General features: G+C 40.6%; 4 protein-coding genes across 4 annotated transcripts; all 4 read right to left on the bottom strand.

Annotated features, from left to right (window-relative positions):
- Positions 1 to 1,243: 1,243 nt before the first annotated feature.
- LOC131240966 (G-type lectin S-receptor-like serine/threonine-protein kinase SD2-5) lies at positions 1,244 to 2,424 on the bottom strand. The gene has a single exon (XM_058239537.1). The coding sequence runs from the start codon at positions 2,368 to 2,370 to the stop codon at positions 1,384 to 1,386; it is 987 nt and encodes a 328-aa protein (XP_058095520.1). The 5' UTR covers positions 2,371 to 2,424; the 3' UTR covers positions 1,244 to 1,383.
- On the bottom strand, positions 2,377 to 4,190 carry LOC131239126 (G-type lectin S-receptor-like serine/threonine-protein kinase SD2-5). The gene is made up of 2 exons (XM_058236684.1): positions 4,076 to 4,190; positions 2,377 to 3,200 (listed from the first exon to the last, which is right to left on the bottom strand). Exons 1-2 carry the CDS (start codon positions 4,188 to 4,190, stop codon positions 2,377 to 2,379), a joined length of 939 nt encoding a protein of 312 aa, XP_058092667.1.
- Positions 4,191 to 5,260: 1,070 nt separating this feature from the next.
- Positions 5,261 to 5,979, bottom strand: LOC131239125 (EP1-like glycoprotein 3). Its single transcript, XM_058236682.1, has one exon. The coding sequence runs from the start codon at positions 5,873 to 5,875 to the stop codon at positions 5,261 to 5,263; it is 615 nt and encodes a 204-aa protein (XP_058092665.1). The 5' UTR covers positions 5,876 to 5,979.
- An 11,942-nt stretch (positions 5,980 to 17,921) lies between these two features.
- On the bottom strand, positions 17,922 to 20,696 carry LOC131240965 (G-type lectin S-receptor-like serine/threonine-protein kinase SD2-5). The gene has a single exon (XM_058239536.1). It carries the CDS (start codon positions 20,570 to 20,572, stop codon positions 18,026 to 18,028), a length of 2,547 nt encoding a protein of 848 aa, XP_058095519.1. The 5' UTR covers positions 20,573 to 20,696; the 3' UTR covers positions 17,922 to 18,025.
- Between the last annotated feature and the right edge of the window lie 4,397 nt (positions 20,697 to 25,093).

The following is a 25,093-nucleotide window of genomic DNA, read 5'->3' as shown; positions in this document are numbered from 1 at the left end:
CCTACCCACCAGTCTTGTGACTTAATTTTACCTTAAATCCAAAGCCTGGCTATATGTTTCTCATTTTAACCGCTTATCTGCAAATATATCATGAATTGAAGTGGTAGGATTGTCCTATAGTTTGAGCATGGGTCTCAACTGACTAATGGTTTAGGCCACAGAGCCATGGGACCCATTCATGCAAGCTGAAATGCCGAGTATATATATTGCATATTGCAAAATACTGAACATTCTACTTTATTACATGTCTACTCCACTCAGGCGAGTCATATATCTTGACGACTCAACATCAAATCACACCCACCTTCTGCCATATACTTGGTGGGGTAGATGGTGAATTGCACTTACACTGTCCATCTAGTGGCTCTTGCTGGATGGACCCAATCAACCAAGTTCCCACAACACGCTGATTGGACAATGCGTTTTTTTTTTTTTTTTTCTTTTTTAAAAGTGTGGATCGTCCATGATAGGGGCTATCTCGCGAACAGTCACAGCTGACCATCCCTTTCCCAGCAAGATAAGGACTGGGGCTCATGTCAACCACTTTCCACAGCAATCTGAAAATTCGATGCTAAGCCAAACCTTCATACAACTACAGTAGGGGCAACGAATGTGAGTCAATCCAGGCGATAAAATCCCAGTCGTATTTTGATGGAGCACTTTGAAAAATCAAATTGCCTGGGCGACAACACAATCCGGTACAAGCCATTAGTTGAATGACTGACCATTTCCTAATTTTAATCCCTCATTTGATGGCCAACACAAGCTTAGGATCATAGGTGGTGGTAAATTTTCAGAACATGATCCATCTGCGATCACAATCGGCCCTTTATGATATCAAATGATGTGGTTCTCCTTGACCCCCGCGTCCAACAGCCGTAGCTGATGTGTGCTGGATTCTCACAAAGAGAGATTGAATTTCTTAATACCACAGAAATTTCAAGAAGACCATCTCAAACCATGGATGTCCACTTCGAACATGATTCTCAATTTTAGCTATCTAACTCGGCTCTCTCTTCAGTGTGGCAGATGAGTTGGATTGGACTAGAAGAAATGCAATTAAAATTCTAGATATAACTCCTCGCTACAAACACTAGGAAATTTCATCAATTTCTGCTCTTTCCTCTTGATTAAACAGAATGATCGTAATTCAATCTACTTTGCATCCAAACACAGCAACAATATAACATTATTCATTAACCAAATTGACAAGTCTGGTTTATAAACAAAATTGAAAGCAATTGCAATGCATAATTCCAAACACAGTAGTAGTTAAAAAACCAAATACTTGAACTTATTGTTTATGATAAACACCAACAGAAGGGAATCAAACATGTACCTGGACTTGCCAATCTTCATACCTTATGCAACCATAAGCTTCCATCATCTAGGCGCTGAGAGCACTGATGCCTGCGGTGGATCCGACAAGAGGTGAAAATCAGCGCTCGTAGTAGAATTATGTGCCATGGCATTGGAAAATCTATAACTGATCTCTGGCTCTACTTCCATTGCTCCATCTAATACCTTCACCACCATAGACATCAGAGGCCTTCTTGTATGATCATCCTGCAAGCACCATGCTGCCAGCTTAATCATCTTCATGGCTTCTTCTCTATGCAATTCCATATTTGCACTCGACCCATCAATGATGTCAATCAGACAGTTCTCCTTGGCTTTCTCCTGCAACAACCTAAGCAGATGCTTGCTTTGTACCGAACGAGAACGATCCAAGTTCTTCCTTCCACAAACAATTTCAAGAACGACAATTCCAAAACTATAGATGTCTACTTTCAATGTAATCCTAAGCTGTTGCCATTCTGGAGCAAGATACCCTGGCGTTCCTCTCATTGTTGTCTGTACTTGGCTCTGATCTCTATCCATAAGCTTCGACAACCCAAAATCCGAAACTTTGGCATTGAAATTATCATCCAAGAGAATGTTCTGAGCCTCGATATCCAAATGAACGATTCGTTGCCGACAATCTTCATGAAGATAAGCCAACCCTTTTGCTATATCAAGTATAATCTTCTTTCGGCTCTGCCAATCTGGAACTGGATTCATATTTCTATTGAATATCCAGTGAACCAAGGACCCATTGCTCATGTACTCATAAACTAGAAGTTGGCGAGATCTCTCTGCACAGAATCCGATCAACTGCACGAGATTGAAATGGTGGATGTTGCCTATCGTTTCAACCTCCGCCAAGAACTCCTTCATTCCTTGCCCTATTTTTTCCATTTGTTTCGCTGCAATGTTGGTGCCATCTTCCAGAATTCCTTTAAACACAGATCCAAATCCTCCTTCTCCAAGCTTTTCTCTGAAATCGTCTGTTGCAACACGCAGGTCCTCATAAGAGAATCTCTGGGGCATTCCCAGTCATTGTTTGAAATATTCCCTTTCATCCTCCCTCTCTTTCTTCTTCTTTTTCTTCCTTGAAATCACAATGCAGATAGCAGATAGAATAAAAACAACTAGCAATGCTACCGACCCTGCTATTATTGCAGCTAAATGTTTTTTGTTTCTGGACATAACAAGTGGAGAAATCTCCAACCCAGGACTGTTTACCGGCTGAGGAGTCGGTGCTAAGTAAGGGAGTTGAATCTTGATGAATGGAGATGAATTGTAAAAGTCGTAACCTGGTATTGGGTTTGCTTGTAACGACAATATCTTGGACAGCAGATAGCAATCTCCATTGGAAGTGTTGCTGCCATACTTAAAGAAAGCAGCTTTGCAAGAGCAGTTTCTCAAACATGCCTTCTTGCATTCTTCTAAATCATTCAATTTCGGAATGGCAGCCCCTGAATCAATGAAATTGAAGTAGGAAAGTTTTCCAAAATCCACAAGATAGTGACTATCTAATGGACTCTGGCAAGACAAGGGACTGATTTCAGAGCATCCCTGGCTTGGCAATGTTCCTCTGTTTCGCTTGAAGTAGTCCAACCCATCCAATGCCTCCAGACAACTGCATTTGACGCCTCTGCTACAAACTCCATAATCGCCACAATCGTGAGGATACTGGCAGTCATCCCAACTTTGAACTATGTAGTCATCAACCTCTCTCAAAACACCCTTTCTCTGCCGCCGGTAAGTCCTCAAATGCCCATCGAAACCCAGCTTCAGGAGCAGATAGGATCCAACGAAAGATTTCGGGGATACCCTAAAACTATAGTTGCTTTTTTCAATGTTTAGGACAAGGTTTTCTGTTCACTCCCCAAGTATAGAGTTGTGATGTAGTAATAAACTCAGTAAAACCGAGGTCGAATCCCAAGGGACTGATACCTGTACGTTATCTGAAACTAAGTAGAACGAGAACTAGATTAAGATGAAATCTAAATCGAATGATTTTTGAGGAATAATAGTGAAATACTAACCTAAAACTTAAGGAATTCAGAGGAAGGAAACTAGGGATTCAGAGGATCCACTTGTAGAGATCAGGGAGATCTTATACCTGCATCAAGAATCATGAACTTACTTGATCTAGTTTTCACGAGATGAAAGGTATATGAATTAGAATGGATTCCATCACCAAACCATGCCCAGGAGATAAAGCAAATAACAGAATTAAACTAATTACCAACCAATCAACAATGCATGAAGGTTAGGAAGGGTACCGTCATCCGAACATGCCCATGAGATGATGGTGAACAATAGGGCTTCCTGATGTTATAAACATCAAAAGGAGGAAGAAATACTCAAAGCCATCGCAGATCTATTGTAATTTCAGTCACAACAAACCATTAAAAAACTGAAAGTATTCCTTTTAACTGAACTAAAATCAACATCAGTCAGTCTAAACAAGAAGCACAAGCAAAGTCTCTTCTATCAGACTACAAGCTTCACCTCTTAGCCCTAGCTAAGAGGTTTAGCCACACATAAACATGATTAGGCTAAACCTCAAAAAGAAAAGAAAAGAAGAAGAAAAAAAATAAAAAAAAATAGAAAAACAAACAAACTCTCTTTCTCCTGTGCTTCACGTCCAAGCTGTTCATCCCCCCTTCTCTCTCTTCTCTCCCTTTTATATATGTGAAAGACGGTGGAAGGGAAGGTTGCTGGAGTCGGTGTGCGTGGCTTTTACGCAGCCAGTTTCGCAGCAACACAAAGACAGCTGTGTTTGACGGCTTTTGGGGAATCCTGCGATCAACAGTGACCGAATCTGTCTCCTTGGTAGTGTTCATGGGCCCCCTGGGCATCTTTTGGACAGTCTGAATCACTGATCCGACCCTGATATTGATCATAGAACGGCCCACCGTGGCTGGTTTTCACGGACGCGCGTTCCTGCATAAACAGGATACGCTATGACGATCGGTGGGCCCCACGATATGGTTTTTAGAGAAATCCACCCCGTTCATTGGATTCCTGGTGAAAAAACAGGCTGGAATGAGTGGTTTTGGTCAGGTTTTAGTGCGGCCCACTGTATCTTTGGTTCCACCGTTCATTCTGCGTTTGACGGTGATCTTACACGTTTACGTTTGCATGAGGACAAAGAGAAAGCTTGGAGATAGTTTTGGCCACTCTCCTGAGTGAATGGACGGTCTGGATCATCTATTTGGATGATGAGTGGGCCCCACTACTGAAAAACGGACGGACAGCGTCCGTCCGCTGTTGCTACCGAAGAAGACGGGTCAGCCCGTCTTTGATGGGCTGACCGTCCGGTGGATGGCGGCTGTGCGTGTGCTGTGTACACGCACCATGTAAGGTGGACCTCATGGTGATGTATATGAGAAATCCACACCATCCATCTTATTTCTCTTCTACTTTAAGTGGTTGAGACCAAAATTGAAGCATATCCAGATAGCAAGTGGGCCCCAGTTTAACAATTTGTGGGCTGATCTTGCTATTGGGCCTCTTTCACAAGGATAGAACGGATGAAATTCGACATGCACGGTTAATTTATAGTCCTCAGGCCATGTATGAAGTTTTGAGCCGAGAAGATGATTAGAACCCTATGATCTTGCATTCAGACTGATTTTTGAGCTACTTGAGCTTCAATTTCTCGATTTTCTCGGATCTCTGGCATGTAAATCCATTGATCTGTAATATTTGACCCTCAACATTTTCACCATGGAGTCCCGCCCAGGTTATGGGTCTGCTTCCATAAACTGGTAACCGGTTACATCGAGCTACCGGTGAACACCCTCTCTTATCCGGATTTCTCTGCACTGTATGACCCGTAAAAACTACTGTTTACCCATCATACGCAAGATTCAAGAACTGATCATACATCAACGGTGCATCTGCTAGGACAAATGCATCGAAACCATTAGAAGTAATCCGTAGTTGAAGAGCTGGCAATAAGCCGACTGCCCTCATAAAACTTCTGACCTGGGAGTAACGTGTCGGTCGGGTGATCAAACGACTGCCAAACCGTGTAGTCGTTACTGTAGAGCTGAAGATTTCCGTCTTCTTGAAGGATAATGCCGATAATAAACTTACCGGACGTGTCAGTAGACCAAACCTTGGTGTCATCCGAATCTTGCAGTACTAAATCTCCATAGGAGGTCAGAGTCAACGTCCCATTCTCTCTTATGGGGTTATCTCTGTTGGCTAACCAAACTAGGCCTGGAAAGCCTTCTTGCGGATCGGTTGTGCTGGTATTGATTTCACTGAGAATAAAGACTGCAAGGTAATGGGAATCACAGGTGCCGGTGCAGATGAATCCGCATGCGAAGACCGGATTGTCCGGATGAGAGCTCTCCGTCTTAAGGATTAACCTTGCCAAGGAGCCGTTTCCATAGTCGATGGTGTCAGTTATCGAATTGTCATTCGACCATGTATGATATCTCAAATAAGGTTCTACTTCTTCATACGATGTGAGAGCAGAGGAAAGCCGGAAAGGAAACGTGAGAGTTAAGGCGAAGAAGATGCAGAGAACCATGACTTACACCCTTTCTGTTTTCTTCTTTATCAAGAGAGTTCCTCAAGTTTTCTTCTATGGCAGCTGCCTCACCCACTTTAGCAACTGACGCGGATTAGCTGCTGATCGCTCAAGTTGCTATCTCGCTACTGAAGTGACGTCACCAACTTCTGTGAGCCCCACCATGATGTACCGTGATGCATATGTTTTATCTACACTATTCATCCATTTGGATCGATAATTTTAGGTCATGAACTAAAGAACGAGGGAGATCCAAAGCTCAAGCGGACCCTATCATATCATAGGAAATAATGAGGACAGTGATGTCTACCCTTGAAACCTTCCAAGGACATCATAATGTTTATTTGAGATCCTACCTGTTGGAAAGTTAGCACAGACATGGATGAAGGGAAAACAAAAATATCATATTGATACAAAACTTCTGTGGACCAAGAAGTTTTTAATGGTAGGTGCTCAGTCTCCACTATTTTGTGTGGTAAGTTAGCACAGACATTGGATGAAGGGAAAACAAAAATATTATATTGATCCAAAACTTTTGTGGCTCCCAAGGAAAATAGGTCCCCAAAATCTAAGCACAGATTGTGCACCTTCATATTCGAGCTCATTGGCTAGTAACTCATGTATTACTAAGTGTATGTAACATAATTAACTATATAACTTAACCAGAGTCAATGAATTTATGCATTCTAGGTTTTATTATGATCTATCCAATTACATGCATATATAACACTTGGCACCAATTAACTATGCATTTTAAAACATCTACAACTATTCAAACAACATTAACTAGTTACCATCCTTCAATTGAAGCAGCCTACCATTGAAATCTTATTCAGTTCTAAACAATTCAAATAATTAAATAAATAAACCGATACTTGAAAATTCTAAAATTAATACCATCCATCTCATGCATATTTGTCATACTACTACTAACGAATGAAATAGCAAACAATTAATCATGAATGGTCTAATGCGTCCAGTTTGTAACGTCTTGAAAATTTTTTGCACTAGACCTTAATATATACTCAAGCATGATTGTCAAAAAATCGGACAAACCCAATTAGTTACCATATTTAGCCTTAAAATAAAGGATTTAGGGTGATTAGGACCAAATCACCATTTTCGGTAATTGCTAATAGGTCATTTTATAAACATAGCTAATTTAAACCCTAATAATCATACATAAAAAATTTCATTACTTAGTTGATTCTAAAAATGCTCTGATTATCCAAATGAGCTTTACATCGCTCGTTAGTGGGCCGTTAAACTTGAAATTATGGAAAGGTGTTCGCCTTAGCAAGTTTGAGCTCCTTCGCGGGACATTGAGCAGAGTTTGTGCTCCGAATTATTCAATTTAGGCTCATAAGGTATGCACATGTGATGTGTGTGAATATGGATAGAAATAGTTAAAAAGTTAAAGTTATTTGTGCACCTCTAAACTTGTTCAAAGTTGTGAGTTTCGGACTATTAAAATGTAATCAAATTTAGGGCACTAACCTAAATTAATATCCTACAACTATCCCTATAGCCACAACCTCGATCGATGATCGATGGCTATTGAAATGATCTCTTATCCTACCCATGATCGGTGTGTCCAAATGGCGGATCGATCGAAGCCTTACATAGATCACCACTTAGGGCAACTATTTTATGACGTAGATCCACCCATACACTCTTTAGTGGACCAAAAACAATAGAAATAACCTCTTATAGGGTTATAGTACATATTATCTTCGCTCTGAGGCCAATTAAAACACATCTACTACTATATATACGAAAGAGAAGAAGGAGAGAGAGAGAGAGAGAGAGAGAGAGAGAGAGAGAGAGAGAGAGAGAGAGAGAGAGAGAGAGATGTTCACACCCCAAGTATAGGGTTGTGATGTAGTAATAAACTCGGTGAGACTGAGGTCGAATCCCAAGGGACTGAAACTTATACGTAATCTGAAACTAAGTAAAACTAGAACTAGATTAAGTTGAAGTCTAAATCGAATGAATTCGAGGGAATAATGGTGAATTATTAATCTAAAACTTAAAGAATTCATAGGTAGGCAACTAGGGTGCCAAGGATCCACTTGTAGCAATTAGGAAGTTACCTAGCAATGATTCAAGGACACAACTGGAATTAGTCATATCCTATCCAGTTGGTAAGAAGAGATTTGTCAAATCTCTGAACTTCTCATGGGTTTAATCATCAATAGATAAGAATGGCGAAGATTTGGAAGTGATTCCATCACCTAACCATACGTAGGAGACTATGGTAAACAACAACAATTTACCAATCTTACAGCCAATTATAAGAGAATTGTGAAAGTTATGAAGGATTATGTTACCCTACCATGCCCATGGGACGATGGTGAACAACAGGACTGCCTAATTTCACAATCTCAATTCAGGAAGAAGATTTCAAGTAATCGCAGATCCATTGTAATTTGAGTCACAACAAACCATTAAAAACTAAAAATATTCCTTCATAATCAAACTAGAATCCAAAAAAGTTCAATAAACATGAATCAAAGCAAAACAACCATCCTAATCATGCTACAAGCTTCACCTTTTAGCCCTAGCTAAGAGGTTTAGCTAACCATGGATCTGATTAACTAATTCTCAAAAGAAAAGAAAATAAACAAAAATAGGAAAGAAAAACTCTTTTTCACGTGTGCACGGCCTCCACCGGCTGCTTGTCCAAAGATTGGATGTCTTTCTCACGTTCTCTCTCTCTTTCTTATAGGCAGTGCAGGGAAGGCGGTGGAGAGGACCTTCCTTTGCTGTTAAAGTCGGTGGAGAGGTGCGGATGGTGGAGACAACTGGATGCCTTTACACACCCTCTGTTGGTGCGGCAGCAATATGAAAATCCTCTTACATCGGATTAAATTTATGGCCAATGAATGAAAAATCTAAGACGTTCAATCATCTTAGCCTTAGTTGTCGGTGGTCCCTTGAGGCAATTTTTGACAGTCCAGATGGCCGGGCCGACCACTGCCATGGTCGTACAACGACCCAGGTCGTTTGGTTTCCTCGGACGTTTGCCACATGCGCAAGTGCTTGCGCTGTGAAGCTCAGTGTGCCCCCTGATCAGCATCAAAAGGCAAATCTACTCTGTCCAATAGATTTTTCGCGCAATTTCAGTTGGAAAGAAGTGGTTTTGGTCAAGTTTTGGTGTGGCCCACTGTATCAAATCAATTCGCTATCCATCCTACGTTTTCTGACGATCCACATGCATACACGTGCATGGGCCAAAAAGGAAAGCTAGCAGAGAGTCTTCTCCATTCCCTGAGTCGACTGAATGGGTCAGATCATCCAATGAAATGATGGGTGGGGCCCACCGTCAAAACCCAGTCATAAGCACGTTCGTTACTGGACGTTTTGCACCAGAAGGGCTCTATTTGGATGTTCTATTCAAAAAATAGGTGGGTTCACTATGTGTCCTAGAAATCCACTCCCTCCATCAGCTCCTGTACGTAGTGTTGGCCCATGGCCTCAAGTTTGAAGTAGATCCGACTTCAAGGTGGGCCACACGCTCAACTGATGTGCGAACAACATTCACCATTAAAAATACAATGCACTTCGCGTATGCTTTATGCCATGCGTGGCACATCTATTTACAAATTTGCCCTTCTCTTTTGTTATAAATTCTGCCATCCGTATCTCCTAACTACACTCTGTAAATGAAACGAAATTTTACCAAGAATTTTTATTTTTCATGATCTTTCAAACGGCTAAGTTTGAGCCTTAATCGCTTATGGATTGCCAAGATGCTCTTTAATGGTTAGCGCCCTCTAATCTCTCTGTTGGTCCACTTCCACATGGATCCAATGGCTGAAATTTGACATGTACAGTTAATTTATGGTCCTTAGGCCATGCATGAAGTTTTGAGCCGAATAGATGGTGGAAACCTCGTGATCTTGCATTCTGACTGACTTTCAGGCCACTTGAGCTTCAATTTCTCGATTTTCTCGAATCTCTAGCTTGTAAATCCATCGATCTTAGTCCCCTGAGGTCCGTCCCTTACCTTGGTGACTCATGAGCGTTAAATCTAGGCTTTTAGTATCCTATTTCAATCCAAGCTCGTAAATACACCCTGCATCACAAACATGATTAAATCGGGCCGTTAAACAGTACCATGTTCATAAATCTAGGCAATAACTCGGGTCTGATATGCAATATTTGACCCTTAACGAGAGAGAGAGAGAGAGAGAGAGAGAGAGAGAGAGAGAGAGAGAGAGAGAGAGAGAGAGAGGAGTTGGTGGCTTTCGTTGAAATCTCCCTTCACTAAAACCCTAGCTGTTGTCTCATTCGTCGAGTCCACATTCACTTCCAATTAGAGGTAAGAAATGTTTCATACCTTTTGATTTAAATCCTGTAGTGTTAGATTTCATGAATCTTACTTAGGTATTTTATTTGATTTATGAATCAATATTTTTTTCTAAACCATAACCCTAGGAGATTGGAGATTGAAAAATTTCTTCCTAAGGTGTATACCATTTCTTCTAGGTTTTCATTTATCAACCATTAATAGTCTTAGATAGTGAATCCGTGTTTATTAGGATTCCACATGTTATGAATGCAAAATTTGTGTTATTATTGTAACCTTTGTGCTATTTGCTAATGGTAGACAACATGCTTAATGAAATGCTAAAATGAGTAGAATCTCTAATTTTAGAACTCTTCTATGGCACATGTTAAGTTGCTTTGTTATAAATGCGATTGTATTGATTTGTGCATATGTTTAATTGATCCATCATGATATGGCATTAATTTTCTTTATATTCGAGATTATGTATTTAGTGATTTGATTATTATCATGGCGGATCAAGCTCCGATAACTATTTGAGTAAGTGGATGGCCGCCTTGGGTTGGCTACTATAAGCTTGTTCGATCGACAATGTTGAACACGGATGATTGACAGTGGGCGCGGGATGTTCTTCACCCAATGCTGGTCTTGCCGGTGTTCTCCGTGGTCGATTGAATTAGTTTGATGTAGGACTTATCGATCGTATAATTGTCATTATATAACACCCCTTAGAATCTGAAATATCAAAAATTCCATTGAAATGAGTTTTTTCGTAACTGTTAGTGCGTTATGATCTTACAAAGACTCATGAGCCAAACATGATGGTATAGAATATCATGTTTGAGCTATTAGCCTATGGTCAGGTGACGAGCTTCCTCGTAGTGACCAGTACTGAGCAGCAATGGAGGCAACATGTCTACCATGTTATTTTAGGAATTGGGTGATGAGCTGTTTCCACATTGATTTAATGTTGGCTAACGAGCCATCATTTTATTGTAATTGTCCTTGGGTGAAGAGCCCTTACCTTTAGATTGATTGTATAGTTTCGACATTGAGGTGATAAACTCTAAATTAGATCAAGGGACATTGACGCAAGCAACTACTTGCCACAAGGATCCACGTGATCCGATGATTCGACTTGTGATGTAATGGGAGTATTCTAGCTTTGCTAATATGCTCTTTGAACTTGAAATAATAGATATTTGGCTAAAGCATGCATACTATGACATTTGTGGGTAATGTTGGTGACGATCTACATTACCATCAGCTTAATTTGTATTCTTGATAATATCTATGACGAGCCGTATTACATTAGAATCGATGTGTTGTGAACAATAGTGGCGATGATGAGACATATCACGTATAGATATTTATTTCCAAGGCATGCGTATGCATATCATGCCATATATGAACCAAATTATGAACATGTTTGTTTGTTATACTATCGTCACTTGCGTTTGATTGTGTTGATAATATGTGTAACTTAGGAAATTGATATTATCGAGTCGATCACTCACTCTCATCTAAAACAATATTTTAAAATACTAACCAGACAATGTTTTAAAATACCAATCAAATAATGTTATCAATGCAGGCACTACCGAAGCCGACACCTTAGAGTATGCCGATTTGGACCCTATAGAGGAGTTTTCATATTTCCAATTCTCAAAGAGGTAGGCATATAGGCTAGCGCACTTAGTTGCAGTCATTGTGAATTTTTCTTTTATGCATAAATATTATCATACTTTTTTCTTTTGTACATTTCGATATATGTATATTAGGATCCCCAGTTGAATGGACTCCATGGATTGGTTGGATTAGATGTACATTTTGGTGATTATCATGACTACACTTATATTGAACTTATATACATTGTTTTTTTTTAGCTCGTACGATTATTTATGATATCATATTAATTGTGAATGAGAAATCAGGCTTTCCCAAAGCGTTGCCATGTACATTATTTTCAATTGCGTAGTCTACCTGAACTACAAATGGGGTTAAGTTTTTGACCCTGGGTCTAACATAAGGTGATTCACCTGATGGTTGGAATAGATTTCACATAAACACTATAGTGTGGGCCACCTAAGTGAGCAACTCTTTTATTTCTCTCCCTCTATATTTAATCATTAATTAATTTTCAATTCCGTAGCTGATTGAACCCGAGGTGTAGTCCAAACAGTTAGACTTCATGTTGCTTTACTCACACACATATCAAGTAATTAATACTCTCACGAGTCTTTACCCATGGCTTGCTGGCAGACTTGGTTTCAATTGGTAGAATCCCATAAGGACGTTGGAAGTCCATGTCACCGTGCTTCTTACGGCAACTACTTTATAAAATCCTCCACCCGTGGGATGATTGATTGATTGATTCAACGACCCGATATAGGTCTTTGAGTTGACTTGGGTCAAGGGTCATCATCTCCCACCATATGCGTGTCCCGCGTCCCTCAAAGGATGCGGATTGGCGGGTGTACCTGCTGGTGTGTTGATGTCATCCGGTTATGTTATGTGGATCCCACTACGAGGTATATATTATATCCAAACCGTCCCTCCATTTGTCGAGCTCACAGTAAGACTTGAACTAAAAAATAAGACTTGTACAAAAATCAAGTGGACCACACTGCAAAAAGCAATGGAGGATTGAAAGTCTACCATTAAAACCCTTTTGGGAGTCTAAGAAGTTTTGGATCAATATGATATTTGTTTTCCTCTTCATTCAGGTTTTTATGACCTTATGAACTGATTGGATGAAAAATAAACGTTACGGTTGACCTTATGAATGTATTAAGGTGAGAATCATTGTCCCACTGCCATTTGTGGTGTGGTACAATTAAGCTTTGGATATGATGTATTTTTGGGCCCATGTTTTAAAATAATCTCACGGAATATATAAACAGTGTGGATATAATAAATACATCACTGCAGGGCCATGTAACTTTGATCTCCTTTGAACCGTTCGTACAAGTCCGAGCTCGAGTAGCGGCAGCAATCGCTTTCAAACGACACGAACATACACCAGCCTGGTCGATGGTGTGTGGTACGCTAGCCAATCCACTTCCCACAGACAAATGAACGCCGGACATGATTTCCATTCCCTTTTGCAGGAAATCTGCGTCCATTGCCTGTGTCTAAGTTGGCTGCCTCTCCCATAGTGTCTTATTTGGCTTAACCTTGTTATTCTCCTAATTTTTCTAAGCACTTTTCATGTTGAACACAACTCCTAAAACTCGATGGATCAAAAGTTATGGTTGAACTAAAATTTACTATAAATAGTAAAAACAAAATTAAAAAGGATATTTTACTATCAATCTGATGGAATATCTTAAATTTGGCGTGGGCAAACCGGCATAGCTGGATTGGGTGACTAAAGTAGCTTCTCCTACCCTAAAATCATATATGGTACGTGGAATAACTCATTCTGATTTATGAGACATGATCGTTTTAAGGTTGTGCCAGTCTCGATCACTTCTGATCGGATCTTCTCTCGTCCATCTTTGCCATGAAAGTGTCCGCGACCTGCTCTACATCAGCCTTACCTTAATGTGTATATTTAATCCAGTCCTTCCATTCATTTTACCATTTCATTTTATGATATTAGCTTAAAAATGGTGCAAATCTGAAGCTGAAGTCGATCACACAAAGGAAGCAGAGGGTACAATGACAGCCACCATTGAACTCACTATCTTTTTTAGTGTAGTCCACTTGAGCCCCGGAACTGCCTCATTTTTTGGGCTCATGCCCTAAAATGATCTAAGAAAATAAACGGGCAGTAGATATAACACATATATGATCATGGTGGGACCCATAGAGTTTTCCCTTTTTACAAATTTGAATTTTCTGCCAAATTAAAGGTGAAATTTATCTTATATTTCAAACAGTTGGAACTTTTCATGTTTATGCCTTTACCATGATTTAGTTGCATTTACAAACAAACAGCTTAATACGATGAAGTCAATACAATATGAAGCACGATGTTGAAAGTTTGGACCATCTGTTCAGCAATGGTCTTGCTGCTTCATTGGTTTGGTCACACTTTTCACGTATGTTTCATGTTCCTTTTATTCCAAGCCAACCAATCAAGAGTCGGGTTACCCAGTGGTGTGATCTCCCATCGAAATCTGGGAAATGGAAACAACTTAGAGGCATGGCACCTTTCTTTATCATTTGGGAGATTTGGCTAGTTAGAAATGCGGTCAGATTTGAAAATCAGAAATTATTGACTGATAAAACATCTTTAGGATTTCCAGCTGGCTGAAAGAAGTGAGATTTCTTTTGCCTTCCTCAGATAGGAAGAGAGCTCGCGTGGACACTATCTTGCAAGAGCTGGGAGTGATAGACGAGTCCCTGGGCTTAATGGAGCCTTTCATTACAGTTAAATGGCGGAGGCTGATTGAAGGTTGGCTGAAGTTGAATGTAGATGGTTCAGTCAAGGGCAATCCGGGAGAAGGAGGGTGGTGGAGGGATATGCAGAGACCACCTTGGCATTCTTATCTTTGCATTCCACAACACCTATGGTTTGATTACTAATACCAATGCGGAAGATCAAGCTATGGTGGACGGTCTTCGAATCTGCAGTGACATGGCCCCTCCAACGTCCTTGTCGCAGCTCGACTCAGGATTCAACGTGCCAGCACCACCCGCTAGGGCCCACATGTAGAGGCGTCTGCGAGTGGAGCCATCCATGTTTTGGACTATGCTATTCAGGATTATATAAGCAAATAGATATTTAAAAAAAAAAAAAAAAAAGCAAATAGATGGTTGGGACCGAAACCATCTGAGTATGAATTTATAACAATGAAAAGAAAATTTTCCATTGACTTATATTCAACTCTAAAATTCGAAGGTTAGGATCACGGCGTAAGAGTAATCGTTGAATAGTAACTTATTCATGATAGTAACATTAATATGGATGGAAAATAATTGTTTTAGCAATTAGGGCTGTACACGAACCGAGTTAGCTTAGTTAACTTGTTTGACTCGATTCAGCTCTCAAATGAGTTCAAGCCGAGTTGAGATGATTTTTTTAGATCGAAAAAATTTTGAGCCGAGTCCAAGCTAGACCGAGCTTGACTCAACTCATCTTGGAACTTGACTCAACTCATCTTGGAACTTGACTCAGTTCAAATCCATTTGGATCAGGTTCATTTAATATAAATAATTTATAAATATTTATATATTTAAATAAATTATATATTATATATTATATATTATATATATTAAAAACCCTAAAACCTAAACTCACACTCAACTCTAGGCTCGAACTTGAACTCGGCTAGAGCTGCTGACCGAGCCGAGCCGAGCTGAGCTAGATAGTCAGGCTCGACGACTGGGCTGAGCCGAGTTCGAGCTGGGATAGCCTGCTGGCCGAGCCGAGCTGAGCTAGGCCAAGCTTGACTCGGTTTGCCTCATGTACAACTCTAGCAGCAATGACTCGTTCAATCATAAATGACTCGGGAGAGTAGACTCAGTTTCAGCATTGAATGAGTCATTCTATTACCATGAGTCGCGCAGTCGTACCAGCAATATGTGACTCCAACTTGGAACTGAATGTCAGCAATGATCAACGAGTTAAAAAACCACGAACATTGCATTTTCCTACTTGAAGCAATGGGCAGGTGGATGTCTGTATCACCATTCTCAGTTCATTTTCACTTATTTAATTTGGAGGTGATTGCACAGTAGGATGCAATTCCCTCTCATTGAATACATGGCAAACAGTTTTACCGGTTTTTAATTGGGCTATTGATCTAATAGGCCAGCAGGTGGATGGGCTGTTGGCCAAAAACCATAGCAATTGCTCAAATCTAATTATCAAGTGGCTTGAATTCCCGGCCCAGACTGTAGTGTATCAATGTATTATATCAAGGGACTTTATTACTTTAACATGTTCCATGAACTAAAACTTAGGCTTATTTAATAATATGGGACTATCAGATTGAATTTTTATTTGACTATTAAAAATAAAACCTATCAAATGGTTTTATTTGAACAAAACCAATCTTGAATTCAAACTTAGGGCCTCATTTGGATACCACCAAATAAGTTACTTTTTCTACTTACAACAGTATATAAGTAACTTATTTAAGATAAGTAAGTTTGATTTATAATCAATTATAAGTAACTTTTTTTTTACTTAATGTTATTTAATCACTTAATTAGCTTAATAAGTAGAAACCAGGATAAGTTACCTGGGGCATAAGTAGCTTAAGTGACTTAAGATCCAAAGGCCCCCTTACTGACACAGGATTTCACAATTTAACATTGGTTGAAGTTAAAGCTCTTCGGTCCCTACTCACGACTTGGCAGTAGACTCCGAAGAGCTTCAACATAAAGGGTGTCCATGGGGTTGTGAATGTATGTAAAAAAAAAAAAAGATTTACTGACACAGGATCTCACAATTTAAAGCGCTTGGGTCCCTACTTTTTATTTATTTATTATTATTTTTAATCTTAAAACACCCACACCCACTCACGCACACACCCACACCACATGGCACTCGATCAATCACACACATACACACCACATAGCACTCAGATTCGATGATTAAGTGTTGAAACAGTGTCTAACTTAGCAACACTGGATTTCATAATTTAGTCAGTTTGATTTGAGTTAATATATGACACGTTTACCATTTTTACGTGCCTCTGTGTCAATCCTCATATATAGCCAGAGTAAAATAAAGCCCTATAATAGGAAGTCTTTCGAAGTTTCATTACCTTAACAATTTCCACTGACGCACTGCAGCCTACAACTTTTGTTGCCCCCGTTAAAAAAATGCAATTATACTTTAGACCTAATGAACAGTCTAACTAAGGCAATTAAGAACATTATAACTTAATGTGCTTTGGCGGAAGCATTTCTCACAATTGAAATAGATAAGATACTCAAAATGAACTACCACAATGACAACAACAACAACAATAATAATAAGAGCTTTACTAAGCGCATATTGTACACAGGCGCACATGTGCCAGCATGAAACATAGGTATGGGCAGTGGGCAAGGCCTGGGCCTTCGAAACAAAAAAATTTCAACAGGCTCCGAACAGTTCAAAATCCAAGCTCCAGCCCATCCCATGGCCAGACCTACACATCCATCCATTAGGTTGGTACGATCTTTTATACTTTTCATGAAAAGTAAATCTAGTCCACCCAACTTGTAGGATTTAATATTGGAAACATATAAATCCGTTAGAAAATAACTGATCGTTTCCTTTTAACCACCAAATCGAAGGCTACAATTTTGGAGGATAGAGGTCCACAATTTGGACGGTCTGGATGGATATACAATTACACTACACTAGGTGTACTATGTATGACCCACATGTGTTTAGGAATTGGCCAAGAACGCATAGTATTCTAGCAGTTAGCAATCAAAAGATACAGGTTACGATGATTCATTATCAGAAACTGATTCATCTGTTTTACAACAAACGCCACCAGTAATCAATAATAATAAAAAAAAGTACACACTTTCCATTCTTCAATTCACATTTGCTTCCAAACATAGCAACAATGTAGTAATTGACCGACCAAATTGACATGTCTGGTTTACAAACAAAATCCAAGGGCACCTTGAAAGTAATTGCAACACTATATATATATATATATTAACACGCTCACTCATACCTATGCAATCACACCACAATGGGTAATGGAACCCATGTCCTTGTGTTGAAACTCTTGTGAGTCTACCACCGAGACATGAGTTTACCGGATCAAGTAATTGCAGCACATACTTCCAAAGATACGGTAACTTTTAACTCATGGTTTGCAACAAACACCAACAGACGGGAATCAAACATGTACCTGGACCTGCCTATGTTCATAACCTTACACAACCATAAGCTTCCATTACCTAGGCCCTGAGAGCACTGACGCCTGCGGTGGATCCGACGAGATGTGAAAATCAGCCCTAGTAGTAAGATTACATGCCATGGCATTGGAAAATCTATAACTGATCTCTGGCTCTACTTCCATTACTCCCTCTAGGACCTTCACCACCATAGACATCAGAGGCCTTCTTGTATGATCATCCTGCAAGCACCATGCTGCGAGATTAATCATCTTCATGGCTTCTTCTCTATGCAATTCCATATCTGCACTTGACCCATCAATGATATCAATCAGACGGTTCTCTTTGGCCTTCTCCTGCAACAACCTAAGCAGATGCTTGCTTGGTTCTGAACGAGAACTATCCAAGTTCTTCCTTCCACAAACAATTTCAAGAAGGACGATACCGAAACTATAGATGTCTACTTTCAACGTAATTCTAAGCTGCTGCCATTCCGGCGCTAGATATCCTGGAGTTCCTCTCATTGTCGTCTGCACTTGGCTCTGATCTCTATCCATCAGCTTCGACAAACCAAAATCTGAAATTTTGGCATTCAAATTGTCGTCCAAGAGAATGTTCTGAGGCTTGATATCCAAATGAACGATTCGTTGCCGACATTCTTCATGAAGATAAGCCAACCCTTTTGCTATATCGAGTATAATCTTCTTTCGGGTCTGCCAATCTAGAACTTGATTCTTATTTTCACTGAATATCCAGTGATCCAAGGACCCATTGCTCATGTATTCGTAAACTAGTAGTCGGTGAGATCTCTCCGCACAAAAGCCAATGAACTGCACAAGATTGAAATGGTGAATGTTGCCTATTGTTTCAACCTCCGCCAAGAACTCCTTCATTCCTTGCCCTATTTTTTCCAATTGTTTCACCGCAATTTTGGTGTCATCTTCCAGAATCCCTTTAAACACAGATCCAAATCCTCCTTCTCCAAGCTTTACCCTGAAATCGTCCGTTGCAATGCGCAGGTCTTCATAAGAAAATTTCCGGGGCATTCCCAGTACTTGTTTGAAATATTCCCCTTCATCCTCCCCCTCTTTCTTCTTCATTTTCTTCCTTGAAATCACAATACAGATAGCAGATAGAATAAAAACAACTAGCAATGCTACCGACCCTGATATTATTGCAGCTACATGCCGAGGAGTCGGTGCTAAGTAAGGGCGTTGAATCTTGATGAATGCAGATGAATTGGAATTGTTGACACCTGGTATTGGGTTTGCTCGCAACGACAAGATCTTGGATGGCAAATAGCAATCTCCATCAGAAGTGTTGCTGCCATACTTAAAGAAAGCAGCTTTGCAAGTGCAGTTTTTCAAACATGCCTGTTTGCATCCTTCTAGATCTTTCAATTTCTGAACGGCAGCACCTGAATCAATGAAGTTGAAGTAGGAAAGGTTTCCAAAATCCACAAGATCGTGATGATCTAATGGACTCTGGCAAGACAAGGGAGTGATTTCAGAGCATCCCTGTTTTGGCAATGGTTCTCTGTTTCGCTTGAAGTAATCCAACCCGTCTACCGCCTTTAGACAACTGCAATTGCCTCCTCCGCTGCAAACTTCATAATCACCGCAGTTTTGAGGATACTGGCAGGCATCCCAACGTTGAACTACAAAATCATAAACCTCACGGAAAACATCGTTTTTCTGCCACTGGTAAGTCCTCAAATGGCCATCAAAATCCAGCCTCAGGTACTGATAGGATCTAACGGCAGAGTCAGGGTATACCCGATAACTACCGTTGCTTTCTCCCATGGTAAGGACAAGGTGTGTGCCATTGAGTGCTGCATAGATTGTTGGTCTTTTTCGAGAAGAAGGTGAGTCGTGCCTGCAAGATAAAGATTTTAAACACGCCCGGTCGTACTGTTGTCCCGGAATTGGATCCGGCATCAGCTGAACATACATCGACGGTGCATCCAATTGGACAAACGCAGCGAAACCAGTAGAAGTCATCTCAGCGTAGTACTGCCCACTGCTCCAATTCTTAGCTGAGGAGCTGGCAGTAAGCCGACGGTCCTCATATAACTTCTGACCAGGGAGTAATGTGTCGGTCGGATAATCAAACGACTCCCAAACCGTGTAGCCGATACCGTAAAGCTGAAGATTTCCATTTTCTTGAAGTCTAATGCCAGCAATGGACTTCCCGAACGTGTCAGTAGACCAAACCTTTTTGCCATCCGAATCTTGCAGGACCAAATCTCCATCGGTCTTCAGATACAACATCCCATTCTCTCTTATGGGTTTGTCTCTGTTGGCTAACCAAACTAGGCCTGGAAAGCCTCCTTGCGGATCGGTTGCACCACCGTTGAGAAAAATGACTGCAAGAAAATAGGAATCACAGGTGCCAGTGCGGATAAATCCGCATGCGAATCCTGGTACGTCCGGATCGGACCTGTTCGCCTTTAAGATTAACCTCGCGAAGGAACCATCTCCATACTTGATTTTGTCAGTTAATGAATTATTGTTCCACCATGTATTAGGTCCTTCAGACGACTTGAGAGCAGAGGAAAGCCAGAAAGGAAAGTTGAGAATTACGAAGAAAAAGATGCATAGAACCATGACTCGCACTTTCTGTTTTCTTCTTCATAAACAGAGTTCCAACTTTTCTTTTATGGCACTCGTCTCTTCCACATGGCAATGCAGAATACGCATGAGAAATTACTGCAGTTAAACCCACTTTTCAGAGACGTCTCAAGTCCAACTTGTGTGCATGCAAGTTAGAGCCCATGTAGCGGATAACTTCCAACTTATGCATGCGACATCCAACCCGTCATATAGGCTGGCCCCGTCGTGATGATCGCAGTGTGTGGGACGCGGATTTCCTGCAAAAGCCTTTCGCAAGAGGTTACTGCGCTCAAAGTCAAGGTGGGCCCACCGTGGTGTTTTTGAGAAATCTACCGCGTCCATCCGTTTTTTGAGCTCACTTTAAAACTTGAGACCAAAATGACAAGGATCCAATACTCAAGTGGGCTACACTAAAGGAAAATGTGGATATGGAAATTCCTGCCGTTGAAAACTCCCCGGGTCGACAGTGATATTTACATTGCATAGATACCGTAGCAACTCATACTAAGATGAACTGAAAACAAAAATATCATGCTGATTTAAAACTTCGGTGGCCCACTAATATTTCAACTGTGGGTGTTCAATCTTCACGTTTGCAGCCCACTAGAGTCTTGGATCGAGCTCATTTTTGACCCATGTCCTAAAATGATCTCAACGGATGGAAACACCATGGTGGATCCCACCTAGGTTTCAGGCAAAGGAAGGATTTGGCAGGAAATCTGCATCCTTGCATGTGTGTGTGTTTATATATATATATATATATAAACTTTTCCTTTCTTTACTCAAGAAAATGTACAATCATTCAGAAGTGTCCAGGCAAAAAGGGCGGACTACTCCTATCGTATAACTCGATCCACACAAAAGCTACCTGAAAAAGGAAAAGGAACATAACAGAAAAGGAAAGGAGCCCCAACTACATGGGCCGAATGTTTCTAATACCAATTTTATCAATGACGAAGTTACCTCGCACCTGTCCCGGGAGAGTTGCACGGGATTCATACAATCTGTTCGGACAGCCTTCGGTAGCCAATCTGGCTAAGGCATCAGCAACTGAATTTACTTCATGATGAATGTGGCTGAAAATAAGGTTAAGGGATCGCCGAAAGTGCTAAATCACTCCCATCATGTACCAAATATGCCAAGAGCAAGAGAAGAGAGGATCTTCAACCGATTTAAATATGGACATCAAGTCCATTTCGATGATAATGTTTGAAAGACCCAGGTTGTAGCATATCTTTATGCCATCTGACATTGCTTGAGCCTCAGCAATGGTGTTAGTCGATTGGCCATAGCTTCTGTGGAAAGAAAATTCCCCCCCCCCGGCTCACACCTGGGTTGCCCCTCGAGGAGCCATCAACGTTCAATTTCAACCAGCCATGGGGGGGCTTAGACCAATTGACAATGATGAATTTTCTGGGTGGGTGGGGCTGAGCTTCATTAATCCTGAGGGCTTGGAGGGAGATGGAGTCCGACATAGAGTCTCTATCTGGCACCGAGATGAAGCTGCCAAGCTCATTCAAATAGCGGTCAACCTTGAAAAGTATTTGTTTAGCTGACATAGCCAAGCCTTCAAATCGAGCGTGGTTATGGCTAATCCAAATCTCCTAAAGAATGATGGCAGGGGCAAGGCCAATGAGGTAAGAAAGGCGGGATTTCTTACTTGCCTTAGATGTCCAGATTTGAATTCGCTGCATAGTTGTTTGATTTGGGGAATTGGCGACACCAAAAAGTCTGCTGTAGTGGCTCCATATTTGAGTGGCAATCACACCTTGGCTGAAGAGGTGGTCCTAGGTTTCTGCTTCACCAAAACCAAGAACAGAGGAGCCCTGCTGACCCCTGTTTGGACTGCCTTGAACCAGGACAGATGGCGGGAGACACTGCTGCTGGAGACTGACTGGCGGGTTCTGATGAGAGATAGGATTAGGGTGATACAACTAGGTGGTGTGATTTCTTTCCCGTTGATTTCCTAGTTGTCTTGAAGAAGAATGTGAGCCCGATTGGTGGGAATGAGAAGACGTTCCTGTCGAGTTCTGGGATCTGGAAGTTGTCCTCCTGCAACATTCACAACGGGAAGCAAGTGCAATACCACGGCTCTGCACTGCTTGGTCCACCGGTACTGCTTGGTGGATTACTTTCCAAACAAAAATGCTCATTTTTGAGGGGATGGTTTTGTTCCAGATCCATTTGGCCCAACGGAGAGTTGGTTGGTGACGTCTGATCTCAATCCAAGAACATTTAACTGAGAACTTGCCGGATGGTGAAAGGTCCCAAATTAGTCGATCAGGCTTGTCCGTTATTGCTATTGGGAGAGCAGAGATTGTCTGTATTGCTGCTAAGGTGATAACCTGTTGAATTTCCATCAAATTATGAGAAGTAGGCTGAGCAAAAAATTCTCTGACTGAAGCTTCTTTGAGGTGAGTTGGGATGGTTGTGACGATGGCACCAGCTAGAAGGCCCCTACCCATCCAGTTTTGGGACCAAATGTTTATGTTCCCTTCTCCAATTAGCCATCTTAAATGGTGAATAGAGAACTGTAATGATCGAAAGATCTCTTTCCACGAGGAGGAAGAGGCTGACCCGTGTGATCCTTTTGCCGCAATTATCTTCTGAAGGTATTTTGCTGAGAAGAAGTTGGCCCAAAGAGATTTACCCTAAAGGAGCCGCCAACCCATCTTAATCTTGAAAGTGCGCGTGGAATCTTCAAAGGTTCTTATGCCGAGACCTCCTTCATGAAGGGGAGTGCACAAGCTCGACCATTTAACCCAGTGGAACTTCCTGCCCTTTTTCTGATGAGCCCCAAAAGAAATTTGCAATCGTCCGATTGATAGTTTTGGAAATGGATTTGGGAATGCTTATGGCCGAAAGCATGTGAATGGGAATACGGGACAAAACGTGCTTAATCAACACCAATTTAGTTGCCTGGTTGAGAAGTTTGGTCTTCCAACCGTCAATTTTGCTAAGAATCTTCTGGGTTAGTTGATGCAAAAGAGGGGCTGGACATCTTCCTTTTGAAAGGGGAACGCGAAGATACATGGTAGGGAGGAGCGTCTGCCTGAATCCCGTCAAGTTATGCAGCTTGAGGATCTTATTCCTGGTCGTTTTCTTCGGGGTTATGAACGACGTCTTGGATGCATTCACTCTTTGGCCAGATGCGTTTTCATATTGGGTGATGAATTTGAGAAGAGTTCGCACATTAGATAACCTGCCATTAAGAAATAAAATTGCATTGTCAGCGAAAAAAGATGGGTGATCGACGGATAGCTTTGAGGCAGTTTGTAAGGTTGGCAGCAGCCCGAAGAGAATAGCTTGGATAGGCCCCTGCTGAACACCTCAACCGCTAGGATAAATATGGAAGGAGAAAGCGGGGTCTCCTTGCCGCAACCCCCTGTGTGTGTCTTTATATATATATATATATATATATATATATATATATATATATATATATATCATTTTAGGTTCATGCTCTAAAATGATCCAAAAAAATGGATGCTTGGTGTGTATAAAACCCATTAAACATGGAGGGCCTCACAAAGCCCTCTCTAAGTTGAAGAGGACTATATTCGTTTCCATTTCTCCGGTGGGGGAGAGAGAACATTAAATAAACTAGATGCATTTAAGAGGGAGAGAAAAGAGGAAGATGATTCTTTCCAAAGAAAATGAGATGACTAAAAAATTGTACACATGTGATGTATTTGGATGAAGTGCCGTGTATGTAAAAAAATCCAATCAGTTAATAAGGTAAGATCTCTAGTAAGCAAGTGAATACAATTTTTTATTTTTTATTTTTTTTTGTGTGATAAAAAATGTGATATATATATATATATATATATATAAATTTAGGCCATTAGAAATCCATTCCAATGGTTCATATTTAACTTACATATATTGCTGCAGATATGAGAAACATTTACTAATTTTTAGTAGATAAAATTTATTTATTGGACTCTAGTTGATGAACAAATTGGATCTTTAACATATAATTTTAATCACGCTTATGTAAGACTTGATGTCACACATCCTCACGTAATGCATTCCATTGAATTGAAAGAGAAATTTGTGTTATTTAATACTTAGCTAGTTGTACCAATTCTAATTGTCCAATTAGTAGTGTGTGAACATTATATATATATATATATATATATATATATATATATATATATATATATATATATATATATATATATATATATATATATATATATATATATGGAGAGAGAGAGAGAGAGAGAGAGAGACACTAAGCTGCGCATCGGTTTGCACGTCATTACGTGCGAACCTTACTATCAACCGTTGGATAAGGCAAACGGTCTGGATGAAGGCGCTCTTATACGTGAGTTTGAAAGAGCGAGTTTCCGTCTCTAGCACGCCTCGACTCCCTATTCTTTAACTCTCCAAAAGATGCAACAAAAACCTTTCATATGAAGTTCTTCTGTTAGGATGCTAGGTGGGTCCCACCAAGATGTTAGTGATATATCCACGCCATCCATACATTTTTAAAAATAATTTTATAGTATG

Source organism: Magnolia sinica, chromosome 3 (genome assembly GCF_029962835.1).
Source record: "Magnolia sinica isolate HGM2019 chromosome 3, MsV1, whole genome shotgun sequence".
Taxonomy (NCBI): domain Eukaryota; kingdom Viridiplantae; phylum Streptophyta; class Magnoliopsida; order Magnoliales; family Magnoliaceae; genus Magnolia; species Magnolia sinica.
Note: the sequence above shows the minus strand (reverse complement) of the source record. Positions and strands in the feature narration are given on the sequence as shown.